This window comes from Schistocerca cancellata, chromosome 1 (assembly GCF_023864275.1).
Source record: "Schistocerca cancellata isolate TAMUIC-IGC-003103 chromosome 1, iqSchCanc2.1, whole genome shotgun sequence".
Taxonomy (NCBI): Eukaryota; Metazoa; Arthropoda; class Insecta; order Orthoptera; family Acrididae; genus Schistocerca; species Schistocerca cancellata.
The window spans coordinates 297,682,727-297,705,766 of record NC_064626.1 but is presented as its reverse complement, the minus strand read 5'-3'; the positions used below and the strand labels follow the sequence as shown (position 1 = coordinate 297,705,766).

The 23,040-nt window shown below is 45.6% G+C and overlaps 1 protein-coding gene across 1 annotated transcript in view; it reads right to left on the bottom strand.

Annotated features, from left to right (window-relative positions):
• LOC126171413 (regulator of G-protein signaling 11) overlaps positions 1-23,040 on the bottom strand; it is a 189,723-nt gene that overhangs the window by 43,500 nt on the left and 123,183 nt on the right. Inside the window, exon 12 of the mRNA XM_049920801.1 lies at positions 5,628-5,789. Within this exon, the coding sequence (XP_049776758.1) occupies positions 5,628-5,789 (162 nt within the window). The remainder of the gene's footprint in view (positions 1-5,627; positions 5,790-23,040) is intronic.

The window sequence follows — 23,040 nt, the reverse complement described above, 5'->3', positions numbered from 1 at the left end:
GGGAGATTAAAAACCATATCGCCATCGCAACATATCTCTCTTGCCCTGGCTATTAAGGGCGCTATTAAATACTCGTGTATCCAACGATAGGTGGCATAGTACATCCTGGAGCTGATGGGCAGGTATTTTTCAAGTCAGTGCACTGAATCAATTTCCTACAGCAGTAAGATGCAATTATACACCGAAGAGCCAAAGAAACTGGTTCACCTGCCTAATATCGTGTAGGGCTCCCGCGAGCACGCAGAAGTGCCGTAGCACGACGTGGCATGGACTCGACTAATGTCTGAAGTAGTGCTAGAGGGAACTGACACCATGAATCCTGCAGAGCTGTCCATAAATCGGTAAGAGTACGGGAGGAACTGCTTCTTACAAGGTATTCCAGATATTCTCAATAATGTTCAAGTCTCTGGAGTTTGGTGGCCCGCGGAAGTGTTTAAACTCAGAAGGGTGTTCCTGGGACAGATCTGTAGCAATTCGGGACTTGTGGGGTGTCGCATGTCCTGTTGGAGTTGCCCAAGTCCGTCTGAATGCTTAACGGACATGAATGGATGCAGGAGATCAGACAGGATGCTTACGTACGTGTCACCTGTCAGAGTCGTATCTACGCGGATGAGGGGTCCCATATGACTCCAACTGCACACGCTCCACACCGTTACAGAGCCATCACCAGCTTGAACAGTTCCCAGCTGACGTGCAGGGTCCATGAATTGATGAAGTTGTCTCCATAGCCGAACACGTCCATCCGCTGGATACAATTTGAAACGAGATTCGTCCGACCATCCAACAAGTATCCAGTCATCAAAAGTTCAGTGTCGGTATTGAGGCGCCTAGGAGAGGTGTAAAGCTTTGTGCCGTGCAGTCACCAAGGGTACACGAGTGGACCTTCAGCTCCGAAAGCCCGCATCGATGATGTTTCGTTGAATGGTTCGCACGCTGACACTTATTGATGATCCAGCACTGAAATCTCCAGTAATTTGCGGAAGGGTTGCTCTTCTGTGACGTTGAACGATTCTCTTTAGTAGTCGTTGGTCCCGTACTTGCAGGATATTTTCCGGCGGCAGCTATGTCTGAGATTTGATGTTTTACGGATTTCTGATATTCATGGTATACTCGTGAAATGGTCGTACGGGAAAATCCCCACTTCATCGCTATCTCGGACGTGCTGTGTTCCATTGTTCATGCTCTGTCTATGGCACCACGTTCAAACAAATCTTGATAACCTGCCACTGTAGCAGCAGTAACCGACTAAACGACTGCGCCAGACAGTTTTTTTTGTTATATAGGACTTGCCGATGGCAGCACCGTATTCTCCCTGTTTACATATCCCTGTGTTTGAATACACATGCCTATACCAGTTTCTTTGGCGCTTCAGTGTATACAAAAACCTGGAAAAATATGCATTCGAAAATTAAATAATTTCTGAGGACTGTTAAGTGCAAAACACTTCTAGATTATTAACACAGTCGCTGTTAGATAAGTGCATAAAAAGGAATGCATAGGAAATCTTGTTCCCATGCTTAAAAGAACACATTTTATTTTAATTATTGTTCATGTAAAATAAAATTAAAATTTGATACAAGCATGCGAAATGTCTTACTGTTCAATGAAACAAATACATCAACGGTACTATTCTGTCTTTAGAAATAAAAAGTACGTTATTACTGATTGATGTTCCTCATTTTTGTACCAAATTTCAGTTTGTCGTGAATACTTCCATTTTAATGTGATTTATACTGAAATTAAAAATGTGTTGATTTATTAAAAAATGACACAATATTTATTAATTAATACTTCCATTTGCAAAAATATATGGTTTTCATATAAAAATATTAAAAATTGCTAATAGTGAGATTTGAACCAGTGATTTCTCAACTATAAGACTTTTACATTACGCACCCGGCTGCTGGTGACAATGCTGCTTATTTACAGTAACCTCTAATCTTTTGTTATTAATATCGCTCCAAAATCTTCTAATCTTTGAAGATGACTTTTTCAAGTTTTTTTTAGAATTGCATAGTACTGCCTTAAGAATAGTTGGTAAGAACCACTTCTCTGTGACTATCCCACGTAAGCAGGTGTTTCCGATCAACTGTTGGAAATAAACTTACAAGAAGTCTTGGTGGGAGGGAGCACTTTCCCTAAGAGTGATATTAGCAGGAACAGGAAACGACCAGTGGAAACGACTGAATTCTGCCTCTAAGGCACATTGGCTGAAAGGGTTGGATGTTATAACATTTTCACGGGGATATTTAGGGTTCTTCAAATTGCGGGGTTGGCCAGCAATCCTCCTGGGTGTAGGACGCGAATCAGGTGCCTTTTGGGGCGGAGCTGATGTTTCGAGGATGTTGATTATATCAAATCGGGAATGATGCTTAGTGATCAAAAAATTCAACTCATTTCCGACTTTAAGGAGAGTAATGTTTGTTAGTGCTGATGTGCATGCGATTTGTCAGACATATACAGTACCAAATAGTACAATGTTTTGCCTCTGTAGCTCTTCACGCGGTGACGTGCATGGCGTATCGGTAAGCAATTCTTATCATATCTTAGAGTACTGAACTGAAGGTCTACGCTGAGTATGTGTGGTGTGGAGGGAGAGGGGGCAGAAGTGAATAAGCGTGTAAATTTGTGGCCATACGAACTGTGAAAATATGCATGAAGAATGATGCTGGCTAACTGTACTGAGGAACACAACAAAAGTAACGAATAAATATAAAAATCTTGCATCAATCTCAACCAAACACGGTACTATTAAGGCATACTATATGAGAACAAGTATTGTGAGACGAGACAACTCTATCACCACGTGGGAATGAAAGTGAAACTCGTGATCCAGTTTCAAAGAATCTTGTCGCACATATGAATTAGAATCTGCAGCAAAAATTTGCAGAGACGGAAATAAGATAATAATACTACCCTATGCGTAGTGGCGGCGCTTCTCGGTAAGCGATTACTACCTATGTGGAAATCTTACGGTCTTTTATTCCAAGTTCGTCGCCGTGAGAATGACGTACAAGCAGTTGTCACCACTTTCTTGGTTTTACGAAGACTACGAGACTGGACTTTTCTCCATTTCTCTTCTCCTTAGCATCTGTGAGAGCCATCACGAACAGTCGCCGTCGTCTTGGCGAATAATTGTGTAGCCTCCGTTCTTTTTAGACAGTCCAAAAATGTAAGAGAATTTTCGAGTTAAGTGTTTATGATATCACTTTAAAATTTTATTTTGTGTCGTTGGGTGTTTGTTTAATCTGTTAATCCAATGTCGTTGTACTCATACTTTACTGTATCATATTTCATATACGACTGCTGATAATGAACCACTACACCCATTAAACAAATTGTAAGAGTACTGACTGAAATACATTTTATTGTTATAGTGCGGCACAGAGTCCTCTCAAATATTCTGGGGACAATGCAAGACCATAACTTATTAAAATTGTATATTTAGAGAGAACTTTCGAGTATGTTCATTGGAATAGAGACTTTGAAATTCTGTAGGTAGAAGTGTTGTTTACAACTTATACAGAAACCAGAGTTCAGTTGTACGAGTCGAAAGACGTGAAAGGGAAGCAGTAGTTCAGAAGGGAGTAAGCAGCAAAGAAAATGAAGAAGAAATTTGAAGATGTAACTAAAATTCAGGGAGAAGAAATAAAAACTATGAGATTTGCCAATGACATTATAATTCTGCGAGAGATAGCAAAGGACTTGGAAGAACAGTTGCATGAAATCGGTCGTGTATTCAAAAGAGGTTATAAGATATACATCAACATAAATAAAACAAGAGTAATGTAGTCAGATTAAATCAGGTGAAGCTGAAGACATTAGATTAGGAAATGAGATAGTAAAAGCAGTAAATTAGTTTTGCTACTTGGACAGCAAAATAACTGATGATGTCCAGAACAGGGAGGATGTAAAATGCAGACTGGCTATAGCACCAAAATTACCACTGAAAAAAAGAATTTGTTAATATACAACATAAATTTAAGTGTTAGGTAGTCGTTTCTGTAGGTACTTGCCTGAGGTGTAGCTTTGCATGGGAGTAAAATGTGGATGACAAACAGTTCAGGCGAGAAGAGAACAGGAGCGTTCGACATGTAGAGTTACATAAAAATGCAGAAGATCAGGTGGGTAGACTGAGTAAATAATGTGAAGGTGTCGTTGAATCGAGTTGGAGAAGAAAGAAACTTATGACAGAACTTGTTTGATTGCTCACATGACGGGGCGTGAAGAAATAGTCAGTTTGGTAATGGAGGGGAGCGCTGGGGATCAAAAATTGTAGAGGGAGCCCAAGGGATGAGCACAGTTAGCAGGGCCAAATGGATGTAGGTTGCAGTAGTTATTTGGAGATGAAAAGACTGGCACAGGTTGCAGTCGCATCAATCCAGTCTCCACACTGGAGACTGAAACAACAACAACAGCATCAACAACAACAACAGCGAATGCAATAACAACAGCAACACCAATAACAGATATTGGAACAGCAACCAAGACAGTTGAGAAATATTTGCTTTAGTCTACAGTCACACCGTTATTTTTCAAATGACGACGGGTTTCGGTACTATGTGCAAGGCTTGTCCAGAAAGTAAGTTCCGATCAGTCGCGAAGTGGAAACTACATTGAAAATCAGAAATATTTTATTTGCGACAGTTGGTTCCACCTCCCAACTTCTTCTCTACGTAGTCGCCGGTCCAACTAGAACATTTGTCGCACCGTTATATCAACTTTCCAATACCCTCGCCATAGAAGGCAGCCGCCTGTGCTTCTGGCCAATTCTCTACGCTCATCTACAGCTGGTTGTCTGTTCGAAAATGTTGTCTTCATAGCCAATAGTTAATGTGAACACAGATGAAACACAGAGGGAGCTAATTACCGGCTGTAGTGCGGGTGGTCAAACACTTCCCATCGAAAACGCTGCAGGAGCATTTTCATTGCCCCTGCAGATTGCAACCGAGAATTGTCACGAAGTAGGAACCGTATGACAGTTCTATAATGTGGGCTGCATAACAGCAGGCGAAATCTCTCACCAGGACCTCGTACTTGGCGGGAGACACTATTTTCTACACATCTTTATGTGATCACCATGCGCTCAGAACTGAAAAGAGCGAAGTGATGCAGCCGACAGGGATACTAGAGACACTGTCAAACACATATGTGCAAAGCTTTATTAGATTTTCACAGTGGTTTCCATTTCTTGACCGACAGGAACTTACTTTCCGAATATCCCTCGTATAATCAGGCCATCTGAAGATCAAAAACCTTACAGTGCACGATTAAAATACTCTCCAGGAAACATTCATAATATAATGAAATCTTCGACGAGTTTCCTACTCGTCATCTTCATGAGAAGACAGACAGAAGATGACGAATAGGAAACTTGTCGAAACGTTGCCGCAGGACGACAGCTTTACTCGGCTGATAACCCGAAAAGACTTCATAATCGGAATTCGCCGAGAAAAGCTGCATTCTCACCTTTATAAAACATTTCTCAAATTTATATTTAAAAAATTTTAGTTAAAAATGTGCTCACTGATGCTTTCTGACAATAACACGGTATACATGAACAATCTCAGACATCGCTAGCGATGCGGTAGAAGCATGTGGGGTGGAGAGGACTGCAGTGATGGTACCTGTAGGGGATGTCGCTGAGGTTGGACTGGCTGTGTGAGTGCGGCACGCGCGGGGGCGGCTCGCGCACGCCGGCGGCCACCAGCTCGTGCACCGAGCCGGACAGGCTGCGCTCGCTGCCGCGCCGCCGCCCCAGCGACACCCCACCCCCGCCGCCGCCCACGCTGCCGCCTCCGCCGCCCCCGCCGGCCGCCGCCGCCATCTGCTGCTGCAGCAGCGCCACGTTCGGAGGGTTGCACGTCGAAGATTTCTTCTTCGCTGGACCACCGAACCCGAAGAACCTGCCAGCAGGCACGCGTCTCACATACTAGCTAAACACGATCCGAACTGCGTGCAGTTGATTTTTTAAAAATTTCATTTATGTAAGATATGACACATAACGATCGAGAAGGAGGAACACAAGGTACGAGAAGATTTACACAAGGAAACACACTATTTTACATATATACACGGTGGGCAGAAACAGTCTAAAAACTTAAATGGATGTTCGCGGTAGGTGGTGATGAGAAATAACTTTAAAAAATCCATAGGTTGCGCCTCTTGGTAGTTAATTAGCACTGAAGTTAGCCAATCAGGCATTGGCGCGCACAAATTCAAGCAACCCATCAGGCACCGAGAGAGCGGTGCAAGAATTGGACATACGACGGCAGTAACGATGGAACCTGAAACAAAGGCAAATTAACTCGGAGAAACGGCGCAACGTACCGAAATGTTTTCATAACGATTATTTCTCAACACAACCTATCCTGTAACACCCTTACAAGCTTTTCCAGATTTTTTCTGGCCACCTTGTACGAGTATAAATACATTGTTAATAAACTGCAAAAGGAGATGTATAATTTAACTCCTTTTTGAAAATGATTAGATGGTATTGGCGAATACAGAAGACCACCTACACAGAACTGTGTGGTTCTTACATAAGATGACAAACAATAACTGTACCCCAAAAGAAGATTAAATTTATCGCCTTTCTAGAAAATCATAATCGAGAATAGCGTACTGGAACAAGTCCATGTATTCAGCTATCTGGGTTGTGATTCTCTCATCACAATGATCCTGAAAATCTATAAAGTTACTCACACGTCTGCTGTGATTAAGAGACCACTCTTAAACCAGGAAAGAGCGAATATTTATGAGGGCGTTCGTAAGTAATGCAACACTTTTTTTCACGGCCATTTTTGGTTGAAAAAATGCGGAATTTGTTGTGAGACATTGTGGAATATTCCCGTTTCAGTCCCTGTAGTTTCATAAACTTCGGATCAGTGGCGGCGCAATACGTAGCCTTCAAAATGGCGTCTGCAACGGAGGTGCTTTCGAAGAAGAGAGCTGTCACAGTCGCTACAAGGTGGCAGAAACTTGTCCGATCTCCCACGTGCCGCCCGGGCGCACAAAATTTTTGGAAATTTGTGGTAACATCCTGTAGGTCCAAACTGCAGACGTCATCGGTCCCTAAGCTTACACACTATTTAATCTAACTTAAACTAACTTAAGCTAAGGACAACACGCACACCCATGCCAGAGGGAGGACTCGAACCTCCGACGGGGGAAGCCACGCGAACCGTGACAAGGCGCCTAAGACCGCTCGGCTACCCCGCGCGGCCATGCCGCACACACCCTCGGGAAACTGAAGAAGCGACTTGACCGTGTTCGTAGCCACAAAAATAGAAACGACCTTCTCCTTCTTCATGGCAACGCAAGGCCTCACACAAGTGTGCGCACCAGAGAGGAGCTCGCAGAACTTTATTGGACTGTTTTTCCTCTTTCAGCCTTCAACCAGAATCTCGCAGCTTCCGAGTTCCATCTGTTTGGCCGAATGAAGGATGCATTCCGCGGGAAGCAGTACGTGGATGATGAGAATGTTGTTGATGAAGCAAGACTTTGGCTACGGCGTCGACCAGTAGAGTGCTACCATGCGGGCCGGCCGCGGTGGTCTAGCGGTTCTAGGCGCTCAGTCAGGAATCGCGCGACTGCTACGGTCGCAGGTTCGAATCCTGCCTCGGGCATGGATGTGTGTGATGTCCTTAGGTTAGTTAGGTTTAAGTAGTTCTAAGTTCTAGGGGACTGATGACCACAGCTGTTAAGTCCCATAGTGCTCAGAGCCATTTGAACCATTTTGAGCTACCATGCGGGCATATGACTTCTGCCTTCAACCAGCGTTCTGTTCCTAATACAGTCTGTGCATTATAATCTTCAATAAGTGATACTAATTCTGGAACCTTTCCTTGGATGCTCCTGCAGTTTACTAAAATCGTATTAATCTCTTCTATCTCTGGTCTGCGAGGACCAAGATTCTCTGAGGTCGCTGCGGCTGAATTAACACGTAAATCGTGTTTGCTCTCAGGGGTGGGGTCTTCTAACCTAAAAAAAGCCCCATGTGCTCGCCACACGTACTCCGCTACTCCAGCAGCCGCTTCCTGCGTGTAGTGCACGCCTGACCTATTATGAGGAACCCTACAATTCTGCACCCGACAGCGGAGGTCGAGAAATTCGCATCCGGTTACCGTCGCAGAGCCGTCTGAGCCTCTGGTGTAGACCTTCCACTCTGCTCCAAACCAGAGGGCCGCGATCAACCCTGGGTACGATGCTAGACAGCTTAGCCTGCACCTCGCGTGCATTGCTAGTTGCCTTCACCAAATCAGCCAGCCGCCGAAAGGAGACGAGGATGGCCTCAGAACCTAAGCGGCAGGCGACATTCGTGCCGACATGTGCCACTACATGCAGCCGGTTGCACCCAGTGCGCTCGACAGCCGCCGGCAGGGCCTCCTCTACACCACGGATGAGACCTCCGGCAAAAATACCGAATGTACACTGGAATTCTTTCTCGCCTTGCGTGCTATCTCCCTGAGGGGCTCCATCACCCGGCTAACATTGGAGCTCCCAATGACTAGCATGCCCACCCTCTGTACTGGTCCGCACTGGGCAGGAAAATCGGCCGCTGACCCAACAGGAGAGGCATCCCGTGCTGGCTCAGAGTTACCATCAACACTACGAAGCACCTCGTACCTGTTGCTAAGACATAGGGAGCCATCCGCACGGCCTGCTCTCTCTTTCGCCTTCCACCCCAGTGATAGGCAAACCCACCACTGCCACCCACTCAGGAGTGAGGACGGACCGGTCAGATGTTGCATATCGGAAGCCGCAGTGACGTCCGGGCAACCAGGGGTTCCAGTAACACTGAAAGTGTCGCAGGTCTCGTCACTGGCGCCCCGATGTGACCGCAACTTTGAGCATTAGCTAGAAACTTGTCGACGGTAGCCAACGCAGCGTCCAGATGTTTACGGACAGCAGCCAACTCTCCTTGTGTCCGCTCACAAGCACTATCACTAGCGATATCGTACTGTGTATAAAATAGATATAAAGTCTCAAATGGCGCTACTGAGTTTGAAAATATACCAAAGAAGAATAAAGTAATACTAAAAGTTGGTGTGCAGATTTCTCACTAAACCCTGAGACCGCAAGCTATTAAACAGAAATAAATTTCTCTACTTGGAAAATTTACACTAGGAAGCAGCCCTACACAAGGATATTCACAAGATTTACGCAAAAACAAAAACTACGATTAATTTTCTAACCACTAGTCTAGGCAGTAAAATACAGACGTACAGTTCACGTCTTTGCAGAAGCACGTGAACAAAAAACAAAGACTAAATTAATTTACAGTTTATCACAGAAGTGCTGCTGCTGCTCTGCTGCGCGTCCTCTCGGCTCGGCGTCTGCCACTACAGTGAGTATTCAACGGTCAATTACTCAACTGAGTCACGCGACGGGCATTTGCTGCTCAGTGCGCCTATGCGCATTATGCGCCACTTACCATTGTTTGCCTATTGATAGTGTCTGCTTATCTCTTATTTTATTTTATTTACATGTCAAGTTCCGTAGGACCAAATTGAGGAGCATATCTCCAAGGTCATGGAACGTGTCAGTACATGAAATTACAACATAAAAGTAATAACAAATAAAAATAAATGTTCATGAACCTGAAAAAAGTCAGTCCATAAGTTTAAGTAAACGCTATCAGCAATACAATAAGAATCAGCTTAATTTTTCAAGGAACTCCTCGACAGAATAGGAGTGACCCATGAGGAAACTCTTCAGTTTCGATTCGAAAGCGCGTGGATTACTGCTAAGATTTATGAGTGCGAGTGGCAGTTTATTGAAAATGGATGCAGCAGTATACTGCACACCTTTTTGCAATAGAGTTAAGGAAGTCCAGTCCAAATGCAGGTTTGATTTCTGCCCAGTATTAACCGAGTGAAAGCTGCTTATTCTTGGGAATAAACTAATATTGGTAACAAGAAACGACAATAAGGAATATACATATTGAGAGGTCAATGTCAAAATACCCAGACTCGTGAACAGAGGTCGGCAAGAGGTTCGTGAACTCACACCACTTATTGCCCGAACTGCCCGTTTCTGAGCCAAAAATATCCTTGTAGTATGGGAAGAGTTACCCCAAAATATAATACCATATGACATAAGCGAATGAAAATAAGCAAAGTAGACTAATTTTCGTGTCGAAGTATCACTCACTCCTGATACCGTTCGAATATTAAAAATGACAGTATTACCTGTAAGTCTTTGAACAAGATCCTGAACGTGGGCTTCCCACGACAGCTTACTATCTATCTGAACACCTAAAAATTTGAACGGTTCAGTTTCAGTAATCATATTCTGTAAAATTAAAACGTCAGGTTTTGTTGAATTGTGTGTTAGAAACTGTAAAAACTGAGTCTTACTGTGATTTAACGTTAGTTTATTTTCTACAAGCCATGAACTGAGGTCATGTACTGCACTATTTGAAACTGAGCCAATGTTGCACACAACATCCTTTACTACCAAGCTAGTGTCATCAGCAAACAGAAATATTTTAGAGTTACCCGTAATACTAGAGGGCATATCATTTATATACATAAGGAACAGTAGTGGCCCCAACACTGATCCCTGGGGCACACCCCACTTAGTCAGTTGGTTGGTTGATTTGGGGGACGGGACCAAACAGCGAGGTTATCGGTCCCGGAGGATTAAGTAAGGATAGAGAAGGAAGTCGGCCGTGCCGTTTCAAAGGAACTGGCATTTGCCTGAAACGATTTAGCGCAACCACGGAAACCCTAAATCACGATGGTCAGACGCGGGTTAGCCGTCGTCCTCCCGAATGTGAGTCCTGTGTGATGACCACTGCGCCACTTCGCTCGGTATCTTCGTCAGTCGGCGCATGTCACTATCCTTGTTCGTGCCGTGCAAAATGTCTGCTCGATCCAATGTCACACGTGTTTTATATAAATGTTTTACGACAAAGCTCCACAGTGTTGGGCTACTACCTTCAATTACGCATTTTAACTGTTGATACTTGTGGTCGACATGCACACTGTACAAGACATACGTTGTTGTTAACATGTGATTCTACGAGTGAATACACTTTTCTATAAAACGTTTTTAATTTTATCGATTATGGTTCCTTCTTTGTACAACATTTGTAAGTATTTTGTAACAATCTGTTGAATAGATCCATTTCTCTTCCGAAGCAGACCAATTTATATTTGTTGAAACCGTGGTAAAGGATTAGTAAATCTTTAATTCTGCAACGGTTTGGCTATTATTTTCGAGTTCTGTTAAGTTTCTACATTGACCGTTGCTGAAGCGCAGCTATGTATAAAATTTAAAAAAAATTGTCAAATTTATTGCCTTCATTCTGTTTATCAGTACTCTCTTTTATTAGCCACAGGGATGAAATAAGCTTCAAATACGATGCGAATTTTGCATGGCGTACGATTTGAGTAATACTCATCTACAATTTCAGGCTTTTTTGTGTAGTATGCATAATGTATGTGGTTACGTTAGCACCCACCAATGCTTGACAGCTATTGGGTGTGGTAGATATAAGGTGGTTAAAGAGCTCCTTTGGTATTCGATAGTGTTATCCAGGTATGTTCAGAGATCAGAAAGAGTCTTAGATGGCGGCGGATGGCTTTCATACCAATACCTGTCTTTGCACTGAATATTCCCATCCGTAAGCAATACTTCGACTAGAACACCTTCATGGGGACACACGGACACGAGGTGAAAGTCTCGACCAACTGAAACGCTGAAACTTCGTATAAATGGTTCGAGAAACACATGCTTAGCCACATAAGGATCTCATCAGTGCTAAAAAGATATATTTATATGATGTTCCTGTGATTATATCTTTTACCAGGTTGCCTCTAGATAAATGTGTGAGAAGAATCGCTCTCAAAATTCAAGCTGCATCTATCTACATTCTCCAGTCACATTAACGTGACCGCGTGTCAGAAGCCCGAATAACCACATTTCGCAGCGCGGACGTACAGGAAGAGACTCCATAAGGTTTTTGAATGTTCCGACAGGGGTATGGAGCTATGCTGACTGCAGTGCAATGGCCAGCTGCGGTGGGTTTCTCGGTTGAGGATCCATGGGGCGAACAACCCGATCGAGGTGATCTCACAGATTCTCGATTGGGTTTAAATCGGGGGGAGTTTGATGGGTAGAGGGGTGTGATAAACTCATCCTGGTGCTCTTCGAACCACGCACGTACACTGCGAGCTGTGTGACACGTTGCACTGTCCTGTTGCTGGATGCCGTCTTGCCGAGGAAAACCAAACTGCATGTAGGGGTGGACATGGTCCCCAAAGATACATGCTTACTTGTGTTGATCCATTGTGCCTTCCAGAATGACGAGGTCACCCAGGGAATGACCTTCGGCTTGCATCTTTTTGACGATTGGTTCAAATGGCTCTAAGCACTAAGGGACTTAACATCTGAGGTCATCAGTCCCCTAGACTTGGAATTACGTAAACCTAAATAACCTAAGGACATAACACACATCCATGCCCGAGGCAGGATTCGAACCTGCGACCGTAGCAGTCGCGTGGTTCCGGACTGAAGCGCCTAGAACCGCTCGGTCACCGCGGTCGGCCTTTGACGATTGTTGCAGGATGTTTGCTTTCAGACGTTTCATCCCGTAGACGCTAACAGCCATCTGTACGATGGAGCATGAAACGAGAGTCATCTGAAAAGGTCACCAGTCGCCACTCAGTGGGCGTCTGGTTCCAGTACTGGCGTGCAAATTTCAGCCTTCGTTGCCGATGATCAGCAGTCAGCATGGGTGTAAGGAACAGGTGCCTGCTACAGTGGCCCACACGCAGCAATGCTGGGTGAACAGTCGTTGAGGGGACACTGTTGGTAGCCCCGTGGTTCATCTTCTCGGTTGGTTGCTCAGTAGTTAAACGTCTCCTCGCTCGTACACATCTTTGCAGCCGTAGTTCAGCCTGCTCGCCTACGGCCCGTGGTGCACCACAGTTCGCCAGTTTCCGTTAGCGCTATTTTGCCATTCACGGTATACTTTAAACACGGCGGCAAGCGAACAGTTTATAAATTTAGCCGTTTCAAAACTCTTTCACCCTTGTCGCGAAAGTCAATGCCCTTCTGGACGTCAGATAACGCTCCTTTCCTGCGTTACAACGACTGCAGTGTTTCCAGCGTCCCCTGGACACGCTTTAGATTGGGCTGGCAAAAGTCATGGGACACCTTGTGGTGTCGTAGCGCAGCAACTCTACGTGGCATGGACTCAATGAGTCACCTCTTTTTTTTTTTTTTTTTTTTTTACTTTTCTTTTTCCCAATTACGCTTGCGTTATGGACACAATTGTACGTCCGTGGCTATTCTCTATGTCAAGAACTGTCAGACCGAGGAACGTATGTTTATTTTCCACGCCTACATCTACGTGATTACTCTGCTATTCACAATAAAGTGCCTGGCAGAGGGTTCAGTGAACCATCTTCATGCTATCTCTCTACTGTTCCACTCTCGAACGGCACGCGGGAGAAACGAGCATTTAAATTTTTCCGTGCGAGCCCTAATTTCTCTTATTTTATCGTGATGATCATTTCTCTCTATGTAGGTGGGTGCTAAAAGAATGCTTTCGCAGTCGGAGGAGAAAACTGGTGATTGAAATTTCATGAGAAGATCCTTTCGCAACGAAAAACGCCTTTGTTTTAATGATTGCCACTTCAATTCACGTATCATGTTATGACACTATCTGCCCTATTTCGCGATTATGCAAAACGAGCTGCCCTTCTTTGTACTTTTTCGATGTCATCCGTCAGCCCCACCTGATGCGGATCCCACACCGCAGAGCAGTACTCCAGAGTAGGGCGGACAAGCGTAGTGTAAGCAGTCTCTTTGGTAGACCTGTTGCACCTTCTAAGTTTTCTGCCAATGAATGGCAGCCTTTGGTTTGCTCTACCCACAATATTATTTATGTGATCGTTCCAATTTAGGTTATTTGTAATTGTAATTCCTAAATGTTTAGTTGAACTTACAGGCCTCAGATTTGTGTGATTTATCGCGTAATCGAAATTTAGCTGATTTCTTTTAGTACTCATGTGAATAACTTCGCACTTTTATTTATTCAGGGTCAATTGCCACTTTTAGTGTGGTGTCACCGCCAGACACCACACTTGCTAGGTGGTAGCTTTAAATCGGCCGCGGTCCATTAGTACATGTCGGACCCGCGTGTCGCCACTGTCAGTAATTGCAGACCGAGCGCCACCACACGGCAGGTCTAGTAGAGACGTACGAGCACTCGCCCCAGTTGTACGACGACTTTGCTAGCGACTACACGTACGAAGCCTTTCTCTCATTTGCCGAGAGATAGTTAGAATAGCCTTCAGCTAAGTCCATGGCTACGACCTAGCAAGGCGCCATTAACCATTTCTATAGAGAGTCTCATTTGTATACAGCATTCTTGATGATACAAGTGAGACTCTCTATAGAAATGGTTAATGGCGCCTTGCCAGGTCGTAGCCATGGACTTAGCTGAAGGCTATTCTAACTATCTCTCGGCAAATGAGAGAAAGGCTTCGTACGTGTAGTCGCTAGCAATCGTCGTACAACTGGGGCGAGTGCTCGTACGTCTCTACTAGACCTGCCGTGTGGTGGCGCTCGGTCTGCAATTACTGACAGTGGCGACACGCGGGTCCGACATGTACTAATGGACCGCGGCCGATTTAAAGCTACCACCTAGCAAGTATGGTGTCTGGCGGTGACACCACATTTAGCACCATACACATATCTTATCTAAATCATCTTTCAAGTCGTTTTGATCATCTGATGACTTTACAAGACGGTATATGACAGCATCATCTGCAAAAAATCTAAAACAGCTACTCAGATTGTCTCCTATGTCGTTAACATAGATCAGGAACAATAGAGGGCCTATAACTCTTCCTTGGGGAACGCCGGATATTACTTCTGTTTTACTCGATGACTTGTCGTCTATTACTACGAATAGTGATCTTTCTGACACGAAATCACGAATCTAGTCGCACAACTGAGGCGATACTCCGTAGGCACGCAGTTTGATTAGAAAACGCTTGTGAGGAACGGTGTCGAAAGCCTTCTGGAAATCTAAAAATATGGAATCAATTTGATATCCCCTGTCGACAGCACTCATTACTTCATGAGTATAAAGAGCTAGTTGTGTTTCACAAGAACGGCATTTTCTGAATCCGTACTGACTATATGTCAATAATTCGTTTTCTTCGAGGTACTTCATAATGTTCGAATACAGTATATGTTATAAAACCCTACTGCAAATGGACGTTAGTGATATAGGTCAGTAATTCAGCGGATTACTCCTACTTCCATTTTTGGGTATCGGTGTGACTTGAGCAATTTTCCAGTCTTTAGTTACGTACGAGTATCTTTCTGTGAGCGAGTGGTTGTATATAATTGATAAATATGGAGCTATTTTATTAGCATACTCTGAGAGGAACGTGATTGGTATACAATCTGGACCGGAGGCCTTGCCTTTATTAAGTGATTTAAGCTGCTTTATTAAGTGATTTAAGCTGCTTTGTTTGTTCTATGTTTCTCATCTTGGCAGTTGTTCTTGATTGGAATTCAGGAATATTTACTTCGTCTTCTTTGGTGAAGGAGTTTCGGAAAACCGTGTTTAATAACTCTGCTTTAGTGGCACTGTCATCAGTGACTTCACCGTTGTTATCGCGAAGTGAAGGTATTGATTGTGTCTTGCCACTGGTGTGTTTTATGTATGACCAGAATCTCTTTGGGTTTTCTGCCAGATTTCGAGACAGAATTTCGTTGTGGAAATTATTAAAAGCATCTCGCATTGAAGTACGCGCCATATTTCGAACTTCTGTAAAACTTTGCCAATCTTGGGGATTTTGCGTTCTTTTAAATTTGGCATGCTTTTTTCGTTGCTTCTGCAACAACGATCTGAGCCGTTTTGTGTACCATGGGGAATCAGTACCATCACTTATCAATTTATGTGGTACATATCTCTCAATTGCTGTTGATACTATCTCTCTGAAAACATTCCACAACTTTTCTACACATGCATAATCAGATCGGAAGGAGTGAAGACTGTCTCTTAAAAAGGCGTTATGAGCATTTTTATGAGATTTTTTAAATAGATATACTTTGCGTTTCTTTTTGGTGGTTGTAGGTGTTACGGTATTCAGCCTAGCAGCAACTGCCGTGTGGTTGCTAATCCCTGTATTCGTCACAACAGTCACTATTTGTCCAGGATTATTTGTTGCTAAAAGGTCAAGTATGTCTTCGCAACCGTTTACGCTTCGAGTGGGCTCATGAACTAATTGTTCAAAATAATTTTCTGAGAAAACATTCAGTGCAATTTCGGATGATGTTTTATGCCTGCCGCCGGCTTTAAACGTATAATTTTTCCAGCATATCGAGGGTAGATTGAAGTCACCACCGACTATAATTGTATGAGCGGGGTACTTATTTGAAATGACACACAAGTTTTCTTTGAACTGTTCAGCAACTATATCTTCTGAGTGGGGGGGGGGGGGGTCGGTAAAACGATCCAATTATTAGTTTAGTCCGATAGTCAGGTATAACCTCTACCCATACTATTTCATGTGAACTGTCTAGGCCTATTTCAATTTAGCTACAAGGCAAACTACCCCTGACACAATAAATACTCCACCACCAACTGTATTTCATCTATCCTTTCTGAACACTGTTAGATCTTTTGAAAAAATTTCGGCTGAACTTATTTCCGGCTTTAGCCAGCTCTCTGTACTTACAACTATTTGAGCTTCAGTGCTTTCTATTAGGGCTTGGAGCTCTGGTTCTTTCCCAACACAGCGACGACAATTTACAATACCAATCTTTTCCACAACTACCTTACTGTGTTTTACCTGCCCATTTCCTGACGGACGTCCCTTCTGTGGTTCCCTGAGACCCGCTAACCTAAAAAAACCTCCCAGTCCCTTCCACACGGCCCCCGCTACCCGTGTAGCCGCCTCCTGTGTGTAGTGGACTCCTGACCTATTGATCGGAACCCCGAAACCCACCACCCGATGGCGCAAGTCAGGGAATCTGGAGCCTACACGGTCAGAGAAACGCCTGAGCCTCTGATTCAGACCCTCCACTCGGCTCTGCACCAAAGGATCACAGTCGGTTCCATCGACGATGCTGCAGGTGGTGAGCTCCGCCTTAATCTCGGAATCAAGACTGGCAGTCTTTACCATTTCCGCTAGCCGCCCGAAACCAGACAGAATCTGCTCCGATCCAAAGCGACACATGTCATTGGTACAGACATGAGCCACCACCTGCAGTTGGCTGCACCCTGTACTCTTCATGGCGTCCGGAAGCACCCTTTCCACATCCGGAATGACTCCCCCCGGAATGCACACAGAGTGCACACTGGCTTCCCTCCCCTCCTTGGCAGCCACGTTCCTAAGGGGCCCCATTACGCGCCTAACGTTGGAGCTCCCAAGTACCAGCAGACCCACCCTCTGTGAATATCCAGACCTTGCGGGCCGAGAAGCTTCCTCTGGAACGGGGTGGACGACTGCATCCGGCTCAGAGACATCGTCAGCCACAGATAACGCCATAAATCTGTTCGTCAAACGAACCAGGGAGGCCCTACGATCGGCCCCTCGGAAAGTTTTTCGCTGCTTGCCAGACTTTGGAATGATCTTCCATTAGACCACGGGTGAGGGATCAACCTCAGTGCAGGCAGTACCCGGGGAGGTCACAGCAGTGGACCGATCGGAGGACACTTGGGACGTGCTCGACGACCCTCGCATCCCCGCGTCCGATCCCCCACAGTGACGTCCCTTGGCAGCAGCCTCAAGCTGTGTGACGGAAGCCAACGCAGCCTGAAGCTGTAAGTGAACGGTCGCCAGGTCAGCTCGCATCTGTACACAACAATCACAGTTACTATCCATTACTGCACTGCTCCTGTTTGAAGCCTCGTAAAAATATGTGACAAGCGAACGGTGTACTCGCCTTAGTAGTAGCAGGAACAAGCGATGCGCTCTCTCTGACGGTCTAACTGACACGGAGCTGTTCTAACCAAACAAATCACGTCTGAATACATATATAACAACAACTGAGCAACACAACATCTCTTGGGGGTGCAAAGACTCATACCCCATTAATCAACTGCGTAATGTGGTGTGTGGAGAAAGTGTGATGAACTATAATTAGCTTTTAAGTACTGCCTAAGCTGATAATTCCCTGCCACATTTAATGTTAACTTATGCATTCCCACTGCATGAAGTCTTCCCGTTTTCCCACCACTATCAAACATCTAACACTGCACACAGAGACGTGTCCGATGTTAATTATGGTTGTGTTTATTCGCATGTGGCCAAAATATATTGCTCTACATGAGAATAAATCGAACGAGAATACTTTCATTAAAATGGACACTTATTATCTGTGGACAGCGCTTCATTAAGCGTCGACATACATTTGTTCACAGACTAGTCTACACATTTCTCTACAATTGTGGAGGATTTTTTGAGCTCGAGTCGCGTCTCTAGGAAGACAGACTTCCCTCCAGCAACGAAAGGTGAACGGGGTAGCCTGTAAGCAGACAAAGCGATCCCACCGAACAAATCTAGCGTCTGACTGCAGAGAATGTCGGCTGGGCAGAATTATGTTTCACGTCACACATCACGTGGAACAAATAGTGTGGAGCTTAGTATCACACACTAACTCCATCCGAAGAGAGACCGACCGACCGCCGTGTCGTCCTCAGACCCATAGGCGTGACTCGATGCAGATATGGAGGGGCATGTGGTGAGCGTACCGCTCTCCCAGCCATCAGTTTTCGTGATCGGAGCTGCTACTTTTCGATCAAGTAGAGCCGCAATTGGCCTCAAATGGGCTAAGTGCTGCCCGCTTTCCAAAAGCGCTCGCCAGACCTGAACGGTCGCCTATCCGAGTGCTTTCCAAGCCAGACAGAGCGACAGCGCTTAATTTCGGTGATTTAACGGGAACCTGTGCTACCAAGGTGGCAAGGCCGTTGGCAGCTTAGTATCACTACTGACTAGGATACAAATCACCTTGCACAGCCGTAACTGGCAGTGTTCCTCGACTGTCTCTACGACATTGTGCCCCAGAGCCTCAGTTCGAAACACCGCAGCCGCCATCATTCCAGTTCATAGCAGATCACTGACGGAAGAAGGATCCGGATCCGATGCTCTTCTATAATGCATCAAAACGCATCGCAGTGCCTGCACCGGATAGAAGGCTGTAAAGTGCACCAATTGGACCTAGACTTAGAGCAGGACTGTCGTAGGGTGAAAAATTGTAGTACAATCTTTGAAAGTTGAATATATGTGTGCCGTTGAATAAATATCTGTTTTAGGCACAGAACAGTAGTCAAGACAGTAGTTGAGCTTATAGGTATGCGTGGCTGATGTTTAGCTGGAAGTCGCACCCGTTTTTATACAGGTACAAATGGCATCTCGATGTTTATTGTTAATATCGTATGTTCGTGACGAAATGTAGCTACAACAGAGAATTTTCATTCCAAGAATCTTTTCTACTACTCAGTATATTAGGATATCGCTACCAAAATGAGAGAGACCAATTAAAAGTCAGTCAGTTTTACGACTCGATTTTGTGTTGTTTACTGTATATGAAGACGAGTCCGAAGTTCTGGTCACTTAGTCTCGTACCCTCGTGTTATCAGTCCAGGTGTTTTAAAGCCAGGAAAATCGACAGTTGGTCTAGCTGCGATGATTTCTGGCTCTAGCTTTGTACCTTGAAGTGGCTGTTCCTTAGCTTCACCCAGGCGACACGCGTAGGTTAAGGAATGGTATGCACGAGAACAGCAGGTGGCAGTATGTGCTTCTCCGCTGTGAGATTCTGCGCTAGACAGTGTACTCCCTCGCGGAACACAGCTCCTCTGTGTTGTTGAGTAGCAGCCACGTAAGGAAACCAGACGTCAAACTGCACAACACGATGCGTATCGTAAGTGGATGCATCAAAAATACACGCTGCAATGGTTACCAGTGCTGAGCCACATTGTCCCATTCCCGCTACGCAGAAATGGCTTCTTGGTCTGTTAACTGAAGAGCATTTAAAGTGACGCAGAACTGGCAGTGCATGAGGACATTCCTCATTTATCGCTGAGAAAGATGAGGTCCAGGTAGCTGCAATAAGTCTGAGCGGAGCAGTTACTAGACACAGACCTCAACATCATGGTATAGTGGCGTACAGACTGGGTCGCCGACAACTTGACGATTGACTGGCCCAGCTCCGACCATACACAAATTACACCGACTGGCTTCGAACTTCCCCTCAAAGAGTGGAAAACTCTTAACAGGTTTCGAACACCACATGGAGACTGCCAGAACTTTCTTTACAAATGGAGCAATTACTCAAGCCCTCAGTGTGACTGTGGTGCTCTATGTCAGACAAATGGCTGTATTGTGAGTGGCTGCAACATCAGAGCGTACCCAGAACCAAAAACAGATCTGAACGAAGTGAAGGATGCTGCAGTTTCCTGGCGGGATGGCTTAGATAGTAATATACACTCCTGGAAATTGAAATAAGAACACCGTGAATTCATTTTCCCAGGAAGGGGAAACTTTATTGACACATTCCTGGGGTCAGATACATCACATGATCACACTGACAGAACCACAGGCACATAGACACAGGCAACAGAGCATGCACAATGTCGGCACTAGTACAGTGTATATCCACCTTTCGCAGCAATGCAGGCTGCTATTCTCCCATGGAGACGATCGTAGATATGCTGGATGTAGTCCTGTGGAACGGCTTGCCACGCCATTTCCACCTGGCGCCTCAGTTGGACCAGCGTTCGTGCTGGACGTGCAGACCGCGTGAGACGACGCTTCATCCAGTCCCAAACATGCTCAATGGGGGACAGATCCGGAGATCTTGATGGCCAGGGTAGTTGACTTACACCTTCTAGAGCACGTTGGGTGGCACGGGATACATGCGGACGTGCATTGTCCTGTTGGAACAGCAAGTTCCCTTGCCGGTCTAGGAATGGTAGAACGATGGGTTCGATGACGGTTTGGATGTACCGTGCACTATTCAGTGTCCCCTCGACGATCACCAGTGGTGTACGGCCAGTGTAGGAGATCGCTCCCCACACCATGATGCCGGGTGTTGGCCCTGTGTGCCTCGGTCGTGTGCAGTCCTGATTGTGGCGCTCACCTGCACGGCGCCAAACACGCATACGACCATCATTGGCACCAAGGCAGAAGCGACTCTCATCGCTGAAGACGACACGTCTCCATTCGTCCCTCCATTCACGCCTGTCGCGACACCACTGGAGGCGGGCTGCACAATGTTGGGGCGTGAGCGGAAGACGGCCTAACGGTGTGCGGGACCGTAGCCCAGCTTCATAGAGACAGTTGCGAATGGTCCTCGCCGATACCCCAGGAGCAACAGTGTCCCTAATTTGCTGGGAAGTGGCGGTGCGGTCCCCTACGGCACTGCGTAGGATCCTACGGTCTTGGCGTGCATCCGTGCGTCGCTGCGGTCCGGTCCCAGGTCGACGGGCACGTGCACCTTCCGCCGACCACTGGCGACAACATCGATGTACTGTGGAGACCTCACGCCCCACGTGTTGAGCAATTCGGCGGTACGTCCACCCGGCCTCCCGCATGCCCACTATACGCCCTCGCTCAAAGTCCGTCAACTGCACATACGGTTCACGTCCACGCTGTCGCGGCATGCTACCAGTGTTAAAGACTGCGATGGAGCTCCGTATGCCACGGCAAACTGGCTGACACTGACGGCGGCGGTGCACAAATGCTGCGCAGCTAGCGCCATTCGACGGCCAACACCGCGGTTCCTGGTGTGTCCGCTGTGCCGTGCGTGTGATCATTGCTTGTACAGCCCTCTCGCAGTGTCCGGAGCAAGTATGGTGGGTCTGACACACCGGTGTCAATGTGTTCTTTTTTCCATTTCCAGGAGTGTATAATGACACTGATATAACCGATCGCGGAATTGGAAGGCAAACACTGTCGTTTACTAGCGGCAAGGCGTCATGAGCAGATGAGATAGCTGTAAGATTCTGTAAAGATTAAGTTAAAGAACTTGCTTCCCTTCTAGCAGCAATTTATCGTACTCCTAGATCGCCGGAACAACGAAAGTTATCTAGCGAGTGGAAAAAAAGCATAGATTATTCCCGCTTTGAAGAAGGGTCGTGGGACAGATGCACACGATTATAGAACTATTTAGTTGGCGTCAATCTGTTGTAGAATTGTGGAATATGTTTTATGCTCATGGTTTATGACGTTTTCGGACAATAAAAATTATAAAAGTGAATATGGATTTCGCAAACAGAAATCTCCTCCATGAGATCCATAGAGCAATAGACGTCGTCGCTCAGGTTAATACCATGTTCCTCGACTTCGGGAAGGTTTTTGGCAGTGTCACGCACTATCATTTACCGAAAAAAGAACGAGCTTATGGAGTATCTAACCAGATTTGCGACTGGAAAATTGGAAATGTATGGTAAGTTCTATAGGACCAAACTGCTGAGGTCATCGGTCCCCAAACTTACACACTACTTAATCTAGCTTAAACTAACTTACGCTAACGACAACACACACATCCATGCCAGAGGGAGGACTCGAACCTCCGCCGGGGGCAGCCGCGCGAACCGTGACAAGGCCCCTTAGATCGCACGGCTAATCCGCGCGACTTTGCGACTGAATTGAAGACTTGCTTGTGGACAAAACTCGACACATCGCTCTTAATGGAACAAAATGGACAGATGTAAAAATAATTTCCGGATTACCCGAAAGAAGTTTGACAAGACCGTTGTAGTTTACAATGTATATAAATGATCTAATTTGGTTTTTGGGGGGGTCAACTGCGCTGTTTTCAGCGGCCGTACAAATTACCAACCTTTGCCCCGTCCAATCTCGCCACTTTCATGAATGATGATGAAATGATGAGGACAACACAAACACCCAGTTATCTCGAGGCAGGTGAAAATCCCTGACCACGCCGGGAATCGAACCTGGGGCCCCGTGCTCTGGAAGCGAGAACGCGATCGCGAGACCACAAGCTGCGGATTGCGATTCTTGAATATTGTTCATCAATATGGGATCCTTATCAGGCAGG